Here is a 24,519-nt window from a genome sequence, read left to right on the forward strand (position 1 = left end):
ATATAAAGAAAGTAAGACATATTAAATAAAAAAAATGGAATCGGTGATGTACAGTATAAATCCGTTCTTTATTTACCACAATCCATGTATATGTAACAAATACTACGTACAATACCTTCCCTTTTGCGACACTCTGAATAAATAAATCATATGCCTAATGGCAAAACATAGCCCCATCTCTTCTATAGCTAGCTTACGTCATAAATCATCCCAATCCCAATCCCAATCCCAATAGTAGCCAATAATAGTGGTATTCTGTATCGCACGCACGTACACGTGTAAGTGCGTCGAGTCGGTCACTGCTCAGAGGTTCATGTCGAGCACGAGCGGGGCGTCCCCCTTGTGCACGTCGAAGGCGCGCCTGACCTTCCCGCCGGCGCCGGCGGCCAGCTCCAGCACGTACTTGCCGTGGAAGCCCCTGAACTTGAAGTTTCCGTTGGCGTCGACCGTCCCGCGCGCGTGCGACGTCCACTCCGTCCTGAGCCCGACGTACCTCCGGCCAGCCTCGCTGAGCGAGCCGTCGGCGTTGAGCAGCTGGCCGTTGGCGCGCCACATGTGGCCCTGCATGAACCCCCAAAGCATGATCCCCTCGACGGCCGGGTGCGCGAACGCCTCCCGCAGCACCGTCTCCAGGTCGTCGGCGCGCACGGCCTCGTCCGCCGCCGACACGTCCAGCTCCGTGATCCACACGGGGAGCTCCGTGGCGGCCAGCTTGTCGAGCGCGTCGCAGATCACGTCGCCGACGGGGTGCGTCACGTGGCCCTGCACCCCGATCCCGCCCACCGAGGCGCCGCGCTTCTGCAGGTCGGTGATCAGCGCGACAATATTGCAAATGTTGACAAAAGAAGTCAACATAACTCAATAGTTTATATATTGCATGTGACCTATTGAAAAGTAAAAGATTTACTGCATGATGAATAAAAGAAAAGTAATTTGGTGTTTCTGAACTTTGGATAAACATTAAAGAAAACCAGAAATAACTAGAAAAAAAATCACAGCATGTATCTGGATTAATAAAAAACATCCACTTCCTTAAAAGGTCACTGCGAGACTGACGCATATAGGCGTCTTTAGATGATGGAAGTGGCATCATCATCTTGGTAGCAAGCTCATCAATCACGGTTTTGATCATTTTCAGTAAAGGCTCAACAATTTTGGTCTACATATGAATAGCAATAGACCTCAGCAAAACATACTAATGTAGAGAAAATGATACAACATGTAGTAGTAGTAGTAGGCTTGTTATTTTTTATGTTGTTTATCTCTTTGTTTCCTTTTATTTTCTTTTTTATGCTTTCTTATGTCCTTTTTTGTTTTTTTGTTAAAATTGTTCATGTCAAATAAATATCTATCCAATTATGTTTGGACTTTCTTGTGCACCAACTTAAATAGTAACACATTAAATAAACCGGTACATCTGTCATTTATTTACCACAATCCGCGTATATGTGAAGTGTGTGAACATAAAATAGTAGATATTTTAAAATTTTAAAATGTGTTTTTTACACCTTTTTTTATAATGAGTGCATCTACGGCTATAAACCAAAACACCACCTCCATAAATTTGTTGTTTATTTACGGCAATCCACGTATACATAATAAAAAAGTACTACAATACCTTCCCTTTTGCACACACGTAATTTACATAATAAGATCATCACAAGGATTAAAAAAACACTAACACGTCATTGCTAAGGTGGTTTATACAATTAAACCAAAGTGAACTTATATAGGAAACTACATGTCTTGCTTAACGATTTTTGAGATAATCTTGCTTGATGAATTGTAAACATAATTGTTTGAGAATCCGCAGTTTATTATCTTCATTTTTATTTGTATTCTATATGAATACTTTAGATGCTATTAATATGAACTAGCATAGTGGCCCTCGCAAATGCGAGGACATCATTTTTAGTGTGTTTAAAGTGCTCGAGAATTAAAGTATTTGATAATACATAATACTATCCTATGGATATCAAATATGTTATGATAAATATGATATCACAATGTGGGTAGAATATTTAAGCATCCTAAAATACTATTTTTTTAGAAATATACTACATATTTATATGCTCGCAAATGTGTAAATACACTTATCTCTATGAACACACGTACATCCTACCGCACTAAGCCATAAAGATCAACTTTTAAAACACTAATGTGTTTATTTTGGAGGTGATATTATCTTATTATATAGAAGTATGGTTTTCTAATGATGTTAAATCAGTACACAACATTAATAACACTAATAAATTGTATTCATGAACTGAAAGAAAAAGAGGCACCCTCTTTATCAGGCAAGCCAAATTTAATTGTTACTAATTACCTAATTACCTTGTCCCTCTATTTTTTCATCACCTCTATAATTCTAAAATCTGTTATATTTTAAATATCATATTTTTCATGGCGAAACTTGAATCACAAGGTCTATGTTGAGTCCCAAACCAACACATGTGTCTCTCATATCTAATAATAATGCGCACCGATAACATATATATACCGGGCCTATGCATCGGCCACTTCAAAGCCTATATATAAGCTCATCAAGTATGCTGACTTTTTTTTTGCAAGAGCCTAGAGGTTGACTATATATGACATACTACATCTGGTTTAAAATAATTGCCAAAGAATGGACACAATAAAACATATCTATATATGTATTCATTTTTGTACAATAGTTTTAAATGGGAGAAAGTATTTTTTATCTAAACTGTTTATGGTTATGAGTAGCTTAATTAAGCAACTGAACTAATTAAGTTCTGGCCATTAGCCCATGAAATTATACTTGACCTGGCCGCTCGTGCATAGTAGATCTCTGTTGAGTCCCAAACCAACGGCATGTGTCTCTCGCATCTAATAACAATGCACACTGGCAACATATATATACCAGACTCATCGGCCACTTCAAAGCCTATATATAAGCTCATCAAGTATGCTGACTTATTTTTTGTAAGAGCCTAGAAGTTGACTGTATATGACATACTCCATCTGCTTTTAAGTAATTGCCGAAAAATGGACACATTAAATCATATATATATATATATATATATATATATTTTGTACAATTGATTTAAATGGGACAAAGTACTTTTAATCTAAGTTGTTTATGGTTATGAGTAGCTTAATTAAGCAACTGAACTAATTAAGTTCTCGCCATTAGCCCATGAAAGTATACTTGACCTAGCCGCGCGTACATAGTACAACGATGCATATCATTTTTGAACATGGATTTTTCTCACATGAGCATACATGGTAACGTGATACACCGTACGTGAATAAACTGGCTAGCTGCAAATTAGTTTGTAGGATATGTTATTTCAGCAAAAAGAATCGTTCAAATCTTAAATCGTATTCATCTCCGCACTTAAAAGTGATCAATTTCTAGCTAGCTAGCGATTGCATCTTTTTTTTTTGGAACGGACCCATCTATGGTATTTTCAGCTCCAAAATCGTTCAAACCTTATATCCTATCTCCACACACGTAAGTAATCAACTTTTACCTACTCAGCTAGCTAGCGAGCGAGCACATCTTTTTTTTTCTTTCTTTGGAACGGATTCAGCAAGTTAAACGGAGGTAGATTTCAACGATACACTTTTAAAACGAAACTCATAGATGTCCAAGTAAATCTGGAGTCCACGTAACACCTTCCAAACGGAACTGTATGGATTTATTATTAATAATCTAACTATCAATCATATCCTGCCGGTTCCACATCTATTCTAACTCTTTATATACGTGACATTGTTGACCCTTACGTGTACTAACCACAGTTTTATGTAACCTTTGTTTTCTTTAAATCAAAGCCACAAATATTAGATCTAACAGTTAAAATAATTCTAATGATGTGGATTAACGTGGTGTCTCTATTAAACATCTAACAGTTAAAATAATTCTAATGATGTGGATTAACGTGGTGTCTCTATTAAACATCCTTATTTTGCTTTTAGTATATAATAGATAGATAGTATATATTATACTGACATAGATTGAAATAATATATAGGTTGAAAGATTATACATATAAAGAAAGTAAGACATATTAAATAAATAAAAGGAATCGGCGATGTACAGTATAAATCTGTTCTTTATTTACCACAATCCATGTATATGTAAAAAATACTACGTACAATACCTTCCGTTTTGCACACACTCTGAATAAATAAATCATCTGCCTAATGGCAAAACGTAACCCCATCTCTTCTACTATATAGCTAGCTTACGTCGTCATAAATCATCCCAATCCCAATCCCAATAGTAGCCAATAATAGTGGTATTCTGTATCGCACGTACACGTGTAAGTGCGTCGAGTCGGTCACTACTCAGAGGTTCATGTCGAGCACGAGCGGCGCGTCCCCCTTGTGCACGTCGAAGGCGCGCCTGACCTTCCCGCCGGCGCCGGCGGCCAGCTCTAGCACGTACTTGCCGTGGAAGCCCCTGAACTTGAAGTTGCCGTTGGCGTCCACCGTGCCGCGCGCGTGCGACGTCCACTCCGTCCTGAGCCCGACGTACCTCCGGCCGGCCTCGCTGAGCGAGCCGTCGGCGTTGAGCAGCTGGCTGTTGGCACGCCACATGTGGCCCTGCATGAACCCCCAAAGCATGATCCCCTCCACGGCCGGGTGCGCGAACGCCTCCCGCAGCACCGTCTCCAGGTCGTCGGCGCGCACGGCCTCGTCCGCCGCCGACACGTCCAGCTCCGTGATCCACACGGGGAGCTCCGTGGCGGCCAGCTTGTCGAGCGCGTCGCAGATCACGTCACCGACGGGGTGCGTCACGTGGCCCTGCACCCCGATCCCGCCCACCGACGCGCCCCGCTTCTGCAGGTCGGTGATCAGGGCGACGTACTTCTCCGGCGTCGCGTTGGGGTCGTTGGCGTTCTCCACGTTGTAGTCGTTCACGAACAGCGCCGGCGCCGGGTCGATGGCCGCCGTATCCCGGAACATGTGCGCGTCGATGTCGTCGCCGAGCCGCTGCCGGAAGAAGCTGCCGTGGAGCATCTCGTTGTTCACCTCGTAGCACGGGAAGCGGCCGTTGTAGCGGGACACGAGGCTCTTGATCCGGGACTCCACGGCGGCCTTGAGCTGGCCGGGGTTCAGGGCGCGCACCCACGGCTGGACGGAGTTCTCCACCGCCCAGAAGATGCAGTGTCCGCGCACCGGCTTCTTGTGCCGGTCGCAGAGGGCGATGAGCTCGTCGGCGTCGGCGTAGTTCACCTGGCCCTGCACCGCCTCCGTGTAGTACCACTTGAGCTCGTTCTCCAGCACCGCCCAGTCGAAGTGCTTGGCGAAGAAGTCCACGAAGGCCGGGTTCTGGACGGCCGACTTGCTGATGCACGCGCCGATCGGCACGGCGTTGTCCACCTGGACTACCCGAATGGACGCGCCGTTCACGCTCACCGCCTCCGCGTCGTTCCCGTCCGCCGAAGACCGCGGCTTGAACTTGAGCACCACGTCGCGCTTCCGAACCTTGTCCGTCTTCTTCCTGAGGTGCCTCAGCCTGGCGATCCTGTTCACGGCGCACACGCGCAGGTCCATGACCTTGATGTCGACCCCGGCCGGCGGACCGTGCACGTAGACCTGGGCACGGCGCGGATGCTCGTCAACCCGGAATGCGCCCTTGATCTCGGCCCACTTCCCCGCCTCCGCCAGAACCACGCCGCCACCGGCCGCGGAGCCATCCCCAGTGCGGACTTCCACATGCACAGCGTGGCCGCCGTCCGTGCAGGCGGCGGCGCCCTGTATGGACACCCACCCGGACACCCGGTACGTGATCTTGGGCTTCGGCGCCTGCGTGATCTCCCGGGAGAGCCCGTCCTTCTCGTCAGTGCGGTCCGCGGCGAGTACGTACCGGCCGCTCGGCTTCTGCTTGCACTCGCCAGGCACGTCCTCCGCCGTGGCCGAGAGCGGGGGCGGCGCCGGGTCGCTGTGCGTGGACAGCGTGCTCGAGCCGGCCGGCGCCCAGCCGGCCAGGTCGCCCTCGGCCTCCTCCGAGCAGCCGAACCAGAGAAGGTTCACGGCGTGGGCCGCCGCGTCCTCCTCCTCCGAGCTGCTGCCGTCCTCTATCACGTTCACGGTGCTGGCCGCCGCCTGTTCGTCGGTGCTGTTGCCACCGTCCGCCATTAGCTTCATCGCCAGTGCCACCTCCTCCTGCACATGTACGCACGTTCATACATCGTTGAAGCATGTCGTGCACGTTGGCTTTTGGGGAAGAAAGAAAAATTAAGAAATTGTTGCAATGCCGAGATGTGGTTGGAGAAGTCCTAGCCCTGTTCTTGTTGGGATCGGACAGCCATGCAATGCAAGCACGACAAGTGTAACGAGACATATATCCTTAGCTTGTTCGACCAGTTGCTTGGCTTTGAAGATGAGAATCGATCTGGAAAACAATGCGCGGCCGCAGAACGACAGAGCATGAATCTATGATGAATATTACTTGGAACCCACATTTCGTCCACAGCGGAACTGGTGGAACTTTTCGACCAACCTTCAAACTTGCACCACTACTATTGCACGAGCTGCGTACACCACATGCAGCACTGGACATACATATAAGGACATTTTCCCCAAGCTTTCATCCATGGAAAACACCATGTGCATGTTCCCTCGGTTCCCAGTTATAAGATTGTATCGGATATTATTTCAACGTGAACTACATATATATACGAACTGAAACGAGCAAGCATACATAGTGGAATTTGTCTACAAATCTAGATACGTATGCTACACAAAAAGCTAAAACATCTTATAATTTGAAACGTACTCATAGATTGTAATCCTGAGATCAGAAGATAGCCCTGACAAGGGCAGGTCACATACCTCAGCAAATGCCATGTCGATGAAGCCAAAGGACGACGTCGTAGCTAGAAGGCGAAACGTGTTGTCGATCGCTGCTGCTGCTGCTGAAGATGATGATGTTGTTGTTGTTGTTGTTTGGGTTGTGAGTGAGGGATCATGGGCATGCAGGGGGTGCAATTTATAGGCAGTTTGGCCGGCCATCCACATCCATGGCGACAGAGGGGAAAAGGTGGCAGAAACCCGTTGCTAGCTAGCTGTAGGAAACCAAACCTTAGGTGCTCCATGCCACGGCCAATCTGGGCTACCAAACTCGTATCTTTCTCGCTATCTTTTGTGCAACACTCAAGTTTGGGCAACGCAGGATTAGTCAATCAGCCCGAGCCGCCCGGATCGTGTCACCGACATACCGGACCTGTATTGTGATATCAAGAGGATCAGCCGGTTGATTAGCTTCATAATTACTTTTGTTATGACGTTATAATCATCATTTGCAGCATCGATCTGAACCATCTCCCAACTCCGGTCCTTTTCTTGGCTTTCGGAGGAGTAAAAGTTGATCAATCCTTTCTTCGGTCGTTGGTACGCCATTGCGTCCTACTATTATATTTGCAATACATGTGAATGTGATCGATGGCCAATAAGGTAATTAACAACATCGGACGACTAGCTAGCAACGTATTCAGCCGTTTACTTGTGACGGCATTTTCCTCTATCACTGCCATTTTGTTGATTGAATTTCTTCATTTTTTTTAATTTATAGAATATGGATAGCGATGGTGAGATGAGGATGCATCAGTTTATGGATGAGGAAGCCATTGCCACCACGGATGAAGAAGAGACTTTATCTTCTTGCTGCTCTTCTTCAATTACAAGCGGATGAGAACGCCACTCTCATACGTGGAGGTTCGAGCGGAAGCGCAATTGCAAAATGATCTCGTGGTGCACCTATGCATCTGTGGAGGCTTAAAGGAGACACCGTTTTATTAAGTTAAACTTAGTTTTCCCCTTTTAGTTATTGTAAAACTATATATTCCATTATTTAGAATCATGGTTCAAATTGCAATTTCTTTTTTGAAATTTTTTAGCCAAATCGGGTGTTTGGGGGCCGGGGCACGGCTAGGCTCCAGTGCCCATAGAAGAAACTCGCCGGAGATACTCTTAGATTGATCGGTGTTCAGCCGCCTCTCTTGGTTAGCTTCATAATTACTCATGTTATGGCGTTAATCATCGTTTGCAGCATCTCCCAACCCAGATCCTTTTCTTTGCTTTCGGAGGAGTAAATTTTGGTCAATCCTTCCTTCGCTCGTTCGTTGGTACGCCAGTGCGTGCTAGTATTATATTTGCAGATATGTGAGTATAATGGCCGATAAGCTAGTTAACAACATAGCTACTAGCCGTACACATGTACTTTTTGAAAGTTTTTGAAAGTACAAATGTGCTTTTAGCACATGATGGTACATCTACAGACACTAGCTAGCTAGAAGATATAATATATTTCCCGATCTTGGAGGAGTGTTTCGCCATTGCAGGGGCTACTCGCAGCCGTCCCATGACATACGTGATGGGCATCTCCACTTTGATTTTTCTGTTCAGATCGACAAAAGCGATGTAAGTCGCAAGGCCGGCCATGGCGTGAAGCTACAATAATCGGCGAGGTATGCATGCATATCCACCTTGGACTATCGAGTGATCCGTGACGTCCATTCGTTAATCTTGACGGCACAAGCAAGCTCATCAGCATGCGCCGAGTTGCCGACCCAAAGATATGAAGGAACAGAATGCACGGGCAAAAGCATGGAAACACGTCCACGATAAATTAGTTAATGCGCCTAACGAACGATCATGCAATCTGCAAATCGCAATAACTTCGTATCTTCCACCATAAATCTTTTCCGTGCGCTGACAAACATGTATCTCTACGTCTGAAAAGACGATTCAATAGTGGCTAGCTATCACATCACGTCTCTTCTCTAAGCTAGTGCCTTTCGAAAAGAAACCAGGGTGTGTATTTTTTTTAGATAAAAGGCACTCAACTGCCCAACTTTGAATTAACAAAGCCACCAACGACGAGAACGATACAAAGTGCTGAACTCAGTTTACAGAACGACATCACATAACCCACACGAACTACCGAAGAAGCTACAACCGGAAGCGCGACCAACAAGCACTAGTAGAAAACGGGCCTATAATCCCGATTGGTAAGGGCCTTTAGTTCCGGTTTTGAAACCGGGACTAACCATTCGGGACTAAAGACCCTACCCTTTAGTCCCGGTTGTAAAACAAACCGGGACTAAAGGTCCCGCCACGTGGGCTGCTGGCGCGCATCGAGAAAATAACCTTTAGTCCCGGTTTGTAACACCAAACAGGCTAAAGGTTATTTCGTTAATTTTTTAATCCATTTTGTTATGCCCAATTATTTTTCGCTCATTTTTTTTCCTATTTTTTTCCAGAATTTCTAGTATTTCAGTTATTTAACTAGTTTAGTCTCTAACTACACTTAATTTTTAACTACGTGTAATCTCTAGTCAAATTACTTACCCGTGGTCCAACTTCCCGCTCGGTCACCCATCCTCCCACAACTCCAGCACTAGCACGCTTAACTTCCAAGTCCTTTCACGTCCCGCTTCCAAATGCTTCGCGCGCATGTTGTGATAGTAGTATCATATCAATCCTATTAACATGTTGGTCGATGTCACACTTATTTATTGTTCGAATTCCAAATAATTATTTTAATAAACAAAACTAATGACGTAATAACATGTTGTGATAATTGTATTATAATTTTATTTTTTATAAATATTAATTTTTTTAATTTGTATTATAATTGTTCTTTAATTTTAAATTTTTTAATCTTTTTTTGCCAAACTTTTAAAATTGGAAAATCTAAAAAATTGGCTAACTTTATGGTTAAGCAATAGTAATCTTTATGCATGATAAAATTATTAATTTAAAAAAGTTAAAAATATACAATCCTGAATTTCTGGCAAAAACTAAAATCTTCCTACTTTCATATTTTCATTTGGAATTTTGAGAATCTAAAAATTGGCTTTCATATTTTCATATTAATTTAACAAATTGACATTTGTTACTGGGATGATCGCCTTTTGATAAATTATATGTTTTTTTCTGACGTTGTATGCAAAAGTTAATGTCATTTTACTTTTTTCTAAACTTTTTATGCAAAAAAAGTCGAAATTCAAATTTTTCAATTTTTCCTAATAGTAGGTTGCGTAACATACAAGAATCTCAAAAGTTTTTTTTTTAAATTTTCTATCATTTTCTTTCATATTTTACAGAGCTAAAAAAAGTGATCCACAGGGGTGGGGGTTTGGACTTTGGAGCTACGTGGGGAGCCAAAAAACACAAAATTCCTTTAGCCCTGATACGTCTCCGACGTATCAATAATTTCTTATGTTCCATGCCACATTATTGATGATATCTACATGTTTTATGCACACTTTATGTCATATTCGTGCATTTTCTGGAACTAACCTATTAACAAGATGCCGAAGAGCCGATTCGTTGTTTTCGCTGTTTTTGGTTTCAGAAATCCTAGTAACGAAATATTCTCGGAATTGGACGAAATCAACGCCCAGGGTCCTATTTTGCCACGAAGCTTCCAGAAGACCGAAGAGGAGTCAAAGTGGGGCCACGAGGCGCCGCCACACTAGGGCGGCGCGGCCCGGGCCCCGGCCGCGCCGACCTATGGTGTGGGGCCCTCGTGTGGCCCCCGCGTTGCCCTTCCGCCTACTTAAAGCCTCCGTCGCGAAACCCCCGCACGAGAGCCACGATACGGAAAACCTTATCGAGACGCCGCCGCCGCCAATCCCATCTCGGGAGATTCTGGAGATCTCCTCCGGCACCCTGCCGGAGAGGGGATTCATCTCCCGGAGGACTCTTCACCGCCATGGTCGCCTCCGGAGTGATGAGTGAGTAGTTCACCCCTGGACTATGGGTCCATAGCAGTAGCTAGATGGTTGTCTTCTCCTCATTGTGCTTCATTGTTGGATCTTGTGAGCTGCCTAACATGATCAAGATCATCTATCTGTAATACTATATGTTGTGTTTTTCGGGATCCGATGGATAGAGAATACTATGTTATGTTAATTATCAAGTTATTACCTATGTGTTGTTTATGATCTTGCATGCTCTCCGTTATTAGTAGAGGCTCCGGCCAAGTTTTTGCTCTTAACTCCAAGAGGGAGTATTTATGCTCGATAGTGGGTTCATGCCTCCATTGATATCTAGGACAGTGACAGAAAGTTCTAAGGTTGTGGATGTGCTGTTGCCACTAGGGATAAAACATTGATGCTATGTCTAAGGATGTAGTTGTTGATTACATTACGCACCATACTTAATGCAATTGTCTGTTGTTTTGCAACTTAATACTGGAAGGGGTTCGGATGATAACCTGAAGGTGGACTTTTTAGGCATAGATGCATGCTGGATGGCGGTCTATGTACTTTGTCGTAATGCCCAATTAAATCTCACTATATTTATCATGACATGTATGTGCATTGTTATGCCCTCTCTATTTGTCAATTGCCCAACTGTAATTTGTTTACCCAACATGCTTTTATCTTATGGGAGAGACACCTCTAGTGAACTGTGGACCCCGGTCCATTCTTTTATACTGAAATACTAATCTGCTGCAATATTTGTTCTTTACTGTTTTCTGCAAACAATCATCTTCCACACAATACGGTTAATCCTTTGTTACAGCAAGCCGGTGAGATTGACAACCTCACTGTTTCGTTGGGGCAAAGTACTTTGGTTGTGTTGTGCAGGTTCCACGTTGGCGTCGGAATCTCTGGTGTTGCGCCGCACTACATCCCGCCGCCATCAACCTTCAACGTGCTTCTTGGCTCCTCCTGGTTCGATAAACCTTGGTTTCTTTCCGAGGGAAAACTTGCTGCTGTGCGCATCATACCTTCCTCTTGGGGTTCCCAACGAACGTGTGAGTTACACGCCATCAAGCTCTTTTTATGGCGCCGTTGCCGGGGAGATCAAGACACGCTGCAAGGGGAGTCTCCACTTCCCAATCTCTTTACTTTGTTTTTGTCTTGCTTTATTTTATTTACTACTTTGTTTGCTGCATTATATCAAAACACAAAAAAATTAGTTGCTAGCTTTACTTTATTTACTATCTTGTTTGCTATATCAAAAACACAAAAATTAGTTACTTGCATTTACTTTATCTAGTTTGTTTTATTTACTACTGCTAAAATGGCCACCCCTGAAAATACTAAGTTGTGTGACTTCACAACCACAAATAATAATGATTTCCTATGCACACCTATTGCTCCACCTGCTACTACAGCAGAATTCTTTGAAATTAAACCTGCTTTACTGAATCTTGTTATGCGAGAGCAATTTTCCGGTGTTAGTTCTGATGATGCTGCTGCCCATCTCAATAATTTTGTTGAATTGTGTGAAATGCAAAAGTATAAGGATGTAGATGGTGATATTATGAAATTGAAATTGTTTCCTTTCTCATTAAGAGGAAGAGCTAAAGATTGGTTGCCATCTCTGCCTAAGAATAGTATTGATTCATGGACTAAATGCAAGGATGAGTTTATTGGTAGATATTATCCCCCTGCTAAAATTATATCTTTGAGAAGTAGCATAATGAATTTTAAACAACTGGATAATGAACATGTTGCTCAAGCTTGGGAAAGAATGAAATCTTTGGTTAAAAATTGCCCAACCCATGGACTGACTACTTGGATGATCATCCAAATCTTCTATGCAGGACTAAATTTTTCTTCGCGGAATTTATTGGATTCAGCTGTTGGAGGTACCTTTATGTCCATCAGTCTTGGTGAAGCAACAAAGCTCCTTGATAATATGATGATTAATTACTCCGAATGGCACACGGAAAGAGCTCCACAAGGTAAGAAGGTAAATTCTGTTGAAGAATCCTCTTCCTTGAATGATAAGATTGATGCTATTATGTCTATGCTTGTGAATGGTAGGACTAATGTTGATCCTAATAATGTTCCGTTAGCTTCATTGGTTGCTCAAAATTCTAGGCCATATCCTGCTAATAGTAACTCTTATGGTAGATATGTTTCACCTAATGAGGAAAAGATGTTAGAAATTGAAAGATCCACCAAGAGCTTTATGCAATCACAATATGAGCAAAATAAATTGTTTACTAAAACTATGAATGAACAATCTACCTTGTTGAAGAATATAGGAAATCAACTTGAAAATCTGAATATGGAGATTTCCGGGTTGCAAACTAAACTTGCAAATGCTGAAAACCGAATCTCATACATGTCTGCGTCACAATCTTCTTTAATTAATAAAATGGCTGCTAAACCCGAGGATATTGAAAATAAAATTGTTACTAAAGCAAATGCCATCCAAGTTAGAATTAATGAGAATATAAGATTAATGGCTGAACTGCGTGCTAGGTGGGATAGAGAAGAAAATGAAAAACTAGCTAAAGAGAAAAATGTAGCTAAAGTTTGGACTATTACCACCACTAGCAATGCTAATGATTCACATGTTGCTGCTGTTATCACCAGAATTTGACCAAGTCAGAGGTGGGCCGCGATCAAGATGGGCTTGGAGGATTACACGTGGAGGATCTCTGAAGCGGCCCTGCTCGGTGAAGTTGGGTCAGATTGCCCATGTATCTTTAATTATAGTAGATTGTATCTAGATTAAAAGTTAGAGTTTATCTCGTGCACGGTTTAGTGCACGCCCACATTAGAAAGTCCGCTGGACTATAAATATGTATCTATGGTTTATGAATAAACAACAACCAACGTTCAACCACAAACAAATCTCGGCGCATCGCCAACTCCTTCGTCTCGAGGGTTTCTACCGGTAAGCATCATGCTGCCTAGATCGCATCTTGCGATCTAGGCAGCCTAAGCCTGCCTACGTTGTTCACGCGTTGCTCGTACTGAAGCCTTTTTGATGGCGAGCAACGTAGTTATCTTAGACATGTTAGGGTTAGCATTGTTCTTCATATTACATGCTTTCGTAGTGCAACCCTTGCATGTCTAGCCGCCATTACACCTATCTTAGGTGTAGGGGTGACACCCCGCTTGATCATAGTATAGTAGATCTGATCCGTTACGATTGCTCCTTGTTCTACAAGGATTAGTTTAATATCTGCAATAGTTAGGCCTTACAAAGGGGGGGAGGATCCAGCGGCACGTAGGGTGTCGTTCGTTGGCCCTAAGCAGGATGTTCCGAGGATCAACCTCGTGTTGGTTTTTAGGCCTTGTTTAGGATCGGCTTACGATCACCGTGCGTGGCCGCGAGGCCCAACCTGGAGTAGGACGATCCGATTATGCGGTGAAAACCCTAGATCGTCGTAGATCTCATTAGCTTTACCTTGATCAAGCAGGACCACCATATATTCGGACACCCTGTCTGAATCATGGGTGGATCGGCTCTTTGAGCCGATTCACAGGATAACCTGAGAGCCGATCGAGGCTCGTATTTAATGTTTACGTGTGTGCCCTGCATGAAACTAAGCGAGGCATCATCCACACCTTCCGACCAGGTATAGGTCGGGTGGCACGCCCTTGTGATAAACATCGGCGCGTGCGACCAGGGAGGCTTTGCGGGCCGTCGCTCCGAGGGACTCGGGGCCAGCCGCAGCCCTAGTTGTTCCCGGCTCTACCGTGTTGACCGTCTCTGCCCGCCAGGGGGTTTCTGACGTCAACACATTCTGGCACGCCCGGTGGGACAGTCGACGACATCCACAACATCGCCATCTACATCCGAGATGGCGGAAGACACTCCAGTTACGTACGAGGATCGGCCTGATGAGCTCAAGAAGAAGCATGACGAAATCAAGGCAGTCCTGGAAGCCGAACTCATCGGCTCCTTCCACCGAACCCGCTCCCATGGCGTCAGGTGGAAGGGTTTCACACCTGAAGGCGCGCTCGATGGAGTGGACCTGTCCGCCCCGTCAGAAGAACGCACCAGGTCGCTGAAGTACGAGGATCTGCCCGAGGAGCTCAAAAGGAAACCTGACGAGATCAAGGCAACCCTCGAAGCCGAACTCATCGGCTCCTCTGAGAAGACCCGGCCGCGCGATATCAAGCTCGATAGAGACTCAAGTCCGTCGCCTGGCGTCAACATGGTGGATCTCAGCCACTCCATAGGCCAGCCAAAGTTCTCCTTTGGTGTCAACATGGCAGGGCTTGCGAGCCGCCATGGCAAAGACGAAGCAGAAAGCAGCCACTCCCGTGGCAAAGACGAGGAGGAAGCCATTCCGCGCGACCGGCTCCAACACGATGTCTGTGCAAATAGGAACATCGGCTGATTCACTGGGAAAGATCCATTGCGCTCTTAACAAAGCCGACGTTCACATCATAGGACCTTGGCCGATCATAGAGCCGATTTCAGCAGTTACCTGGCAGAATCGGCTCGGGGGGGCACCGAAGTATATGAGCATGCGCGAGTATATGAGCATGCGCGACATTGTTGAACATGTGTGGAGAAATATGGGTGGCTGATAGGGAAATCGGCTGGTACAAAAAAAAAACTACAGAAACCCTACTGAAACATCAGTATACACGATGATCAACTTTGAGTTTTACATGCATCAGTTCACACAAGGAAGCCCTACTGAAGAAAAGCCTCAAGGGCGCAAAGAGCATCGACAGGGATTCGATCCACCTCGGCGATCTCGGCCTCGTCATCCTCGTCCCTCCCCATCACCAGCTCGCTGCTCAGAGCACGAATTTCAGCCAGGTCGGTTTTCAGATCAGCTGTGAGACCTTGTGCTTCCTCTTGGGAGCGAGCAATAAGGGCTTTCTCATCCTGGATAAGTTGTTTGGTCTCCCTGGTCCTCTTTTCAAGGTCTTCCAGCTCTTTACACAAGGTTTCAAGCCTGGCACTGCGGGCGGAAGTGTCGGTCTTGGCGTCTAAAGCGGCTTTCTTCTCATTGAGCCGTTGACATTTGCCCGCAATATCAGCTCTCAACGGGAGTTGGGCGCGGCGAAGAGCAATCCTTTGACGAGCCGACTGCACCCTTGACCTGAAAACTGGCAAAGACACGGCCTGCCAGAGCTTAACTTGCAGCGTTACTGGGAGACGGGGCTGGATGTCCTCGAGAATGCTTTTGATCGCCTCCGGGTTCTCGACCAGCGTATCAACCGAGGAGGAAAGCAAATCTTTGAGGCGCTGGAGGGGGCCGTCGATTGCGCTAGGATCTGGCTCCTCACCTGTTTTAGAAACGACCGGTTTGATGGAGTTGGGGTCGAACGTCAACAAGCTTGAAGGATCACACCCCTACAGACGAACAAGAGCAGCATGAGCATACTACAAAGGAAAAAGGGCCGGCTTGAGAGAGAAGGAGGAAGCGTACCTCTCCCAAGGAAGGAGGAACAGCCGGTGCAGTGACAATCGGCTTTTCTGCGGACGCGGATGGGTCAGCCACTTGGGCAGCCGCTATCGTCGAGGTAGCTAGATCCAGGGTAGCGGACGGCATCGGTACCTCCTCAACGTCTCCGCTAGAAGTTTCCGCGGCCTGCAAGAGGGAACGATTAGCCGATCCGAATGACAACGGGATAGCATGGAAGTGTGACCAAGAAGATAATTACATTTGAGACCTCCTGGCTTGATGAAGAGGCTCGTGGGTTCTTACGAGCCCTTTTGACACGACGGTGCTTCGTGCGTAACCCCGATCTGGTCGGGGCCTGGGGGGCAGGGGGTTCAGTGATCGACCTTTTCTTGGAAGCCGGCGCTGGCGAAGCCGTCTGACTCTGGGTAGTGGACCTCTCGGAATCACCCGAGCTCGAGTCCCCCTGGCTGGTTTCTTCGGCCCCGCTGGAGGATCCTTCAGTGGAGGCCTGTAGGAAAGGATACAAGCGTGTTATAAACAAATTTTTTGAAAGCGGACAAGCACCTACGGTGGTCCGAACTGACTTACACGCAAGCTTTCTTGGGCCGGAGCTTTACGCTTCGGGGTTTTCCTGGCCGCCACCTTCCTCACCGCCGTCCTCGCCTGAGTCGAGGCTCGGGGGGCAACTGGCCCTGAAGATGCTTTACCCTTGGGAGCCGATTTCGGTGAAATCGGCTGACTCTGCATTATGACTTTCTTCAGGGGTGGCGAGCTCTGGCAGAAGAGAACCACTGGTGCCGGAGGAAGAAATACGAAAGGGGAACCGTCGGCTTGTGTGGGAGCCGGACCATCTTGTTGCTGCTAGGAGAAAGAGTCAGGTCACAGACAATCACCATAAGACAGTTACAAGAAATGCTTAAGTGACGATACCTGGTCTGCAGGGGGATCATACTCGGCGTCAAGCTCTTTCAGCAGCGGCCCTAGGGCCCTCCTGAAGACGTGGGTCTTCCACATAGACCACCAAGTTTCAAAACCATCGGTAGTGAAGGAGAAACGGAGGTTATGGGGAATTGGGATGGCCAAAGCGTCAAAGAAGGTATAGCACCTTTGGGCAGGTGAGGATGTCGAGCAGTTCAGCTCTACTTGCTGTCAGGTGGTGTAAGAAGAAGTGTGGAGGCACCTGTCCGAGACCAAGCTGTCGAGCTGCTACTACTGGTTGATAACACTCGTAACCGGGCTTGATGATCCGGTTCGAGGTACTCATGCCAACAGGGAGGAAGCAAGGACGAATCATGAGGGAGTACAAGTGCTGTGTGCTGGCGTCATCGGCAAAGTCATCCAATCGGAAAGAGACTGGGTTTTCAAAATTTGCCGATTCAAGTATAAGGGTGGAACAGGGGTTGTCCAAACCTTGGAAGAAAATCTTAAACCACCCTGCTGCTTCCTTGGGGATCAGCCTCGCTGCCTGGGAGACCATACGGGGCTTGGCCGTAGCTGGTGCATCGAATTTCCTTTCCATTTACATCCGGAAAGGTGCGGGTGGTCAGCGATGGGAAGTCCGGGATTTGGCTTTGGAAGTATAGTTGGGCCCACAACTGAATGAACCACCAGGGGCCGCCAGGTTTAACTGTCTTGCGAGAGAACAGTTTGACAGACATCAGGTGAAGGGATCGATAAATCTCTCCAAGAAATAGTTTGCCTAGGCCGAGTTGGGTGCCTTTAGCAAGTTCATAGGCCGGGGAGAGGTAATTCTTGGTGGGAGCAAGTGATGGGCCGCAGAATATGAAGTGCTCCAGCCAGAAATTCAGGAAGGTTGTGTGCTCCCTCTCTGTCACAGGGCCTTTGGTCTTCATATAACGATGGAGATAGGTGCCCCAGCTGGTACACTCTTTTTTAGAGGAGAGAGTGAAAGGGACTTTTGGCAGTTTGAATGCAGAAGGGCTGGGGGATGCAATGTCTAGCCCTGTGATCATGGCCACATCCAGCAGGGTCGGGGTCATAGGGCCATGACCAAACATGAAGCAGTTCAGCGCATCAGACCAGAAGTAGCCGATGGTTTTCAGGATATTCTCATTCTTCTCAAGAGGAGATAGCGATAATGACAGGGCATCGGCTATCCCTATGGTTTCCCAAGTGGCATAGTGAGATTTTGATACTCTATTGTACCATGCCACCCAACCTTCAGGAGGATTAGGCCAGGCTCGCAGGCGGTCGGTCCGGAAGTCAGATCTAGGTTCTCGGCTCACAAAGGGGATTCCGTTAGCTTCGCACGAAATTAACAGGGCAGGGCTCTCAGAAGAACGAGGACCGAGGCACATCGAATTTGCGAGAGAAGGATGTGGCAGAAGAATGTCTGAAACCTAAATTAGTAGCGGAGCGAGGCATTAATTCAGGTGTTTGCCATTAATCCCATGTCAAGTCAAACGGCGAGAAGGGGTTGAGGATTACCTTCAGTCCGGAAACCGTGGTATCGGTATTGGATGATTCCGCCATGAGATGCGTTGAAGAAATTGGGAGCGGCGCGGTCGAGATCTGTGTAGGTGGTTGTGGATTGGAACTGCTCAGGCGGCGATTTGGGGATCTGACGTTGCCTTTTCAGATGGAGGTCGCGGGTTACCGTTTGGAAGGGCGGCTAGCTCGACGTTACCCAGTGTTTTTTATGAGAGAGAGACCGATGTGATGCCATCGGTTCTTTTTTGAAGATTGTGTGACTTTGACTATCGGCAAGACGATTGACTGGAAACGCTTCTTCATTAACAAAGGAGGGTTTTTAATGAAGAGCCGATTGCCCAAGAAGAGCCGATTGCTTGCATACTACTGATGCCATGTCACTAATCCTCGCTGCCCTCATTGTCGGCATCGTAGCTGTCACCAGCGCTGCTTCTGGAGAACTCCTCCTCACTGCAAAAGGGTGAGGAGACAGGATGGTAAAGGATACTACAACGGTGCTGCCACGACATGACCCGACGAAAGAAGAGCATAATGATTTTGGAAATGTCATTTCCAAAACCAGGGGGGCATGTGTTATCACCAGAATTTGACCAAGTCTGAGGTGGGCCGCGATGAAGATGGGCTTGGAGGATTACACGTGGAGGATCTCTGAAGCGGCCCTGCTCGGTGAAGTTGGGCCAGATTGCCCATGTATCTTTAATTATAGTAGATTGTATCTAGATGAAAAGTTAGAGTTTATCTCGTGCACGGTTTAGTGCACGCCCACATTAGAAAGTCCGCTGGACTATAAATATGTATCTAGGGTTTATGAATAAACAACAACCAACGTTCAACCACAAACAAATCTCGGCGCATCGCCAACTCCTTCGTCTCGAGGGTTTCTACCGGTAAGCATCATGCTGCCTAGATCGCATCTTGCGATCTAGGCAGCACAAGCCTGCCTACGTTGTTCACGCGTTGCTCGTATCGAAGCCTTTTTGATGGCGAGCAACGTAGTTATCTTAGACATGTTAGGGTTAGCATTGTTCTTCATATTACATGCTTTCGTAGTGCAACCCTTGCATGTCTAGCCGCCCTTACACCTATCTTAGGTGTAGGGGCGGCACCCCGCTTGATCATAGTATACTAGATCTGATCCGTTACGATTGCTCCTTGTTCTACAAGGATTAGTTTAATATCTGCAATAGTTAGGCCTTACAAAGGGGGAGGATCCAGCGGCACGTAGGGTGTCGTTCGTTGGCCCTAAGCAGGATGTTCCGAGGATCAACCTCGTGTTGGTTTTTAGGCCTTGTTTAGGATCGGCTTACGATCACCGTGCGTGGCCGCGAGGCCCAACCTGGAGTAGGACGATCCGATTATGCGGTGAAAACCCTAGATCGTCGTAGATCTCATTAGCTTTACCTTGATCAAGCAGGACCACCATATATTCGGACACCCCGTCTGAATCATGGGTGGATCGGCTCTTTGAGCCCATTCACAGGATAACCTGAGAGCCGATTGAGGCTCGTATTTAATGTTTACGTGTGTGCCCTGCAGGAAACTAAGCGAGGCATCATCCACACCTTCCCGACCGGGTATAGGTCAGGTGGCACGCCCTTGTGATAAACATCGGCGCGTGCGACCAGGAGGCTTTGCGGGCCGTCGCTCTGAGGGACTGGGGCCAGCCGCAGCCCTAGTTGTTCCCGGCTCTACCGTGTTGACCGTCTCTACCCGCTAGGGGGTTTCTGACGTCAACAGCTGCACCTCCTACTATTAATGATAAAATAATTGGTGTTGGCAATGTTTCTACTCCTAGTGCAAAGCGCGCAAAATTACCTGAAACTGCTAAAACTGCTGAAACTTCCTGTGATAAAACTGCTGAAATTTTTTCCAACCTTGGGGATGATAATCCCATTGCTTTAGATTGTAATGATTTAGATTTTGATGATTGCCACATCTCTGAAGTTATAAAGTTCTTACAAAAACTTGCTAAGAGTCCCAATGCTAGCGTTGTAAACTTGGCTTTCACAAAACATATTACAAATGCTCTCATAAAAGCTAGAGAAGAGAAACTAAAACTTGAAACTTCTATTCCTAGAAAGCTAGAGGATGGTTGGGAGCCCATCATTAAAATGAGGGTCAAAGATTTTGATTGTAATGCTTTATGTGATCTTGGTGCAAGTATTTCGTTATGCCTAAGAAAGTCTATGATATGCTTGACTTGCCACCATTGAAAAAGCTGTTATCTGGATGTTAATCTCGCTGATATTGCTAAAAAGAAACCTTTGGGGAGAGTTGATAATGTTCATATTATGGTTAACAATAACCTTGTCCCCGTTGATTTTGTTGACTTGGATATTGAATGCAATGCATCTTGCCCCATTATATTGGGAAGACCTTTTCTTCGAACCGTTGGTGCTACTATTGATATGAAGGAAGGTAATATTAAATATCAATTTACTCTCAAGAAAGGTATGGAACACTTCCCTAGAAAGAGAATGAAGCTACCTTATGATTCTATTATTAGAACAAATTATGATGTTGATGCTCCATCTCTCGATAACACTTGATATACACTTTTTGCGCCTAGCTGAAAGGCGTTAAAGAAAAGCGCTTATGGGAGACAACCCATGTTTTTACTACAGTATTTTTGTTTTATATTTGAGTCTTGGAAGTTGTTTACTACTGTAGCAACCTCTCCTTATCTTAGTTTTGAGTTTTGTTGTGCCAAGTAAAGTCTTTGATAGTAAAGTGAATACTAGATTTGGATTACTCGCGCGAAACATATTTCTTTGCTGTCACGAATCTGGGTCTAATTCTCTGTAGGTAACTCAGAAAATTAAGCCAATTTACGTGAGTGATCCTCGGATATGTACGCAACGTTCATTCAATTTGGGCATTTTCATTTGAGCAAGTCTCGGTGACTCAATAAAATCCATCTTTACGGACTCGTTCTGTTTTGACAGATTCTGCCTTTTATTTTGCATTGCCTCTTTTGCTATGTTGGATGAATTTCTTTGATCCATTAATGTCCAGTAGCTTTATGCAATGTCCAGAAGTGTTAAGAATGATTGTGTCACCTCTGAACATGTTAATTTTTATTGTCCACTAACCCTCTAATGAGTTGTTTCGAGTTTGGTGTGGAGGAAGTTTTCAAGGATCAAGAGAGGAGTATGATACAATATGATCAAGGAGAGTGAAAGCTCTAACTTGGGGATGCCCCGGTGGTTCACCCCTGCATATTCTAAGAAGACTCAAGCGTCTAAGCTTGGGGATGCCCAAGGCATCCCCTTCTTCATCGACAACATTATCAGGTTCCTCCCCTGAAACTATATTTTTATTCCGTCACATCTTATGCACTTTGCTTGGAGCGTCTGTTTGTTTTTGTTTTTTGTTTTGTTTGAATAAAATGGATCCTAGCATTCACTGTATGGGAGAGAGACACGCTCCACTGTAGCATATGGACAAGTATGTCCTTAGGCTTTACTCATAGTATTCATAGCGAAGTTTCTTCTTCGTTAAATTGTTATATGGTTGGAATTGGAAAATGCTACATGTAGTAATTCTAAAATGTCTTGGATAATTTGATACTTGGCAATTGTTGTGCTCATGTTTAAGCTCTTGCATCATATACTTTGCACCCATTAATGAAGAAACACTTAGAGCTTGCTAATTTGGTTTGCATATTTGGTTTCTCTAAAGTCTAGATAATTTCTAGTATTGAGTTTTGAATAACAAGGAAGACGGTGTAGAGTCTTATAATGTTTACAATATGTCTTTTATGTGAGTTTTGCTGCACCGTTCATCCTTGTGTTTGTTTCAAATAACCTTGCTAGCCTAAACCTTGTATCGAGAGGGAATACTTCTCATGCATCCAAAATCCTTGAGCCAACCACTATGCCATTTGTGTCCACCATACCTACCTACTACGTGGTATTTATCCGCCATTCCAAAGTAAATTGCTTGAGTGCTACCTTTAAAATTCCATCATTCACCTTTGCAATATATAGCTCATGGGACAAATAGCTTAAAAACTATTGTGGTATTGAATATGTACTTATGCACTTTATCTCTTATTAAGTTGCTTGTTGTGCGATAACCATGTTTCGGGGACGCCATCAACTATTCTTTGTTGAATATCATGTGAGTTGCTATGCATGTCCGTCTTGTCCGAAGTAAGAGAGATCTACCACCTTAATGGTTGGAGCATGCATATTGTTAGAGAAGAACATTGGGCCGCTAACTAAAGCCATGATTCATGGTGGAAGTTTCAGTTTTGGACATATATCCTCAATCTCATATGAGAATAATAATTTTTGCCACATGCTTATGCATTAAAGAGGAGTCCATTATCTGTTGTCCATGTTGTCCCGGTATGGATGTCTAAGTTGAGAATAATCAAAAGCGAGAAATCCAAAATGCGAGCTTTCTCCTTAGACCTTTGTACAGGTGGCATGGAGGTACCCCATTGTGACACTTGGTTAAAACATGTGTATTGTGATGATCCGGTAGTCCAAGTTAATTAGGACAAGGTGCGGGCACTATTAGTATACTATGCATGAGGCTTGCAACTTGTAAGATATAATTTTCATAACTCATATGCTTTATTACTACCGTTGACAAAATTGTTTCATGTTTTCAAAATAAAAGCTCTATCACAAATATAGCAATCGATGCTTTCCTATTTGAAGGACCATTCTTTTTACTTTTATGTTGAGTCAGTTCACCTATCTCTCTCCACCTCAAGAAGCAAACACTTGTGTGAACTGTGCATTGATTCCTACATACTTGCATATTGCACTTGTTATATTACTCTATGTTGACAATTATCCATGAGATATACATGTTACAAGTTGAAAGCAACCGCTGAAACTTAATCTTCCTTTGTGTTGCTTCAATACCTTTACTTTGATTTATTGATTTATGAGTTAACTCTTATGCAAGACTTATTGATGCTTGTCTTGAAGTACCATTCATGAAAAGTCTTTGCTTTATGATTCACTTGTTTACTCATGTCATTACCATTGTTTTGATCGCTGCATTCATTACATATGTTTACAAATAGTATGATCAAGGTTATGATGGCATGTCACTTCAGAAATTATCTTTGTTATCGTTTTACCTGCTCGGGACGAGCAGAAACTAAGCTTGGGGATGCTGATACGTCTCCGACGTATCGATAATTTCTTATGTTTCATGCCACATTATTGATGATATCTACATGTTTTATGCACACTTTATGTCATATTCGTGCATTTTCTGGAACTAACCTATTAACAAGATGCCGAAGAGCCAGTTGTTGTTTTCTGCTGTTTTTGGTTTCAGAAATCCTAGTAACGAAATATTCTCGGAATTGGACGAAATCAACGCCCAGGGTCCTATTTTGCCACGAAGCTTCCGGAAGACCGAAGAGGAGTCGAAGTGGGGCCACGAGGCGCCGCCACACTAGGGCGGCGCGGCCCAGGCCCTGGCCGTGCCGACCTATGGTGTGGGGCCCTCGTGTGGCCCCCCGCGTTGCCCTTCCGCCTACTTAAAGCCTCCGTCGCGAAACCCCCAGTGCCGAGAGCCACGATACGGAAAACCCTACCGAGACGCCGCCGCCGCCAATCCCATCTCGGAGGATTACGGAGATCTCCTCCGGCACCCTGCCGGAGAGGGGATTCATCTCTCGGAGGACTCTTCACCGCCATGGTCGCCTCCGGAGTGATGAGTGAGTAGTTCACCCCTGGACTATGGGTCCATAGCGGTAGCTAGATGGTTGTCTTCTCCTCATTGTGCTTCATTGTTGGATCTTGTGAGCTGCCTAACATGATCAAGATCATCTATCCGTAATACTATATGTTGTGTTTGTCGGGATCCGATGGATAGAGAATACTATGTTATGTTAATTATCAAGTTATTACCTATGTGTTGTTTATGATCTTGCATGCTCTCCGTTATTAGTAGAGGCTCTGGCCAAGTTTTTGCTCTTAACTCCAAGAG

The 24,519-nt window shown here is 45.2% G+C and overlaps 2 protein-coding genes across 2 annotated transcripts; both read right to left on the reverse strand.

Annotated features, from left to right (window-relative positions):
* Positions 1-303: 303 nt before the first annotated feature.
* LOC124664432 (endo-1,4-beta-xylanase 3-like) lies at positions 304-855 on the reverse strand. Its single transcript, XM_047201955.1, has one exon. It carries the CDS (start codon positions 853-855, stop codon positions 304-306), a length of 552 nt encoding a protein of 183 aa, XP_047057911.1.
* A 3,464-nt stretch (positions 856-4,319) lies between these two features.
* Positions 4,320-6,125, reverse strand: LOC124664433 (endo-1,4-beta-xylanase 1-like). Its single transcript, XM_047201956.1, has one exon. It carries the CDS (start codon positions 6,123-6,125, stop codon positions 4,320-4,322), a length of 1,806 nt encoding a protein of 601 aa, XP_047057912.1.
* Positions 6,126-24,519: the final 18,394 nt, after the last annotated feature.

The sequence above is a fragment of the Lolium rigidum genome, chromosome 6, assembly GCF_022539505.1.
Source record: "Lolium rigidum isolate FL_2022 chromosome 6, APGP_CSIRO_Lrig_0.1, whole genome shotgun sequence".
Lineage (NCBI taxonomy): Eukaryota > Viridiplantae > Streptophyta > Magnoliopsida > Poales > Poaceae > Lolium > Lolium rigidum.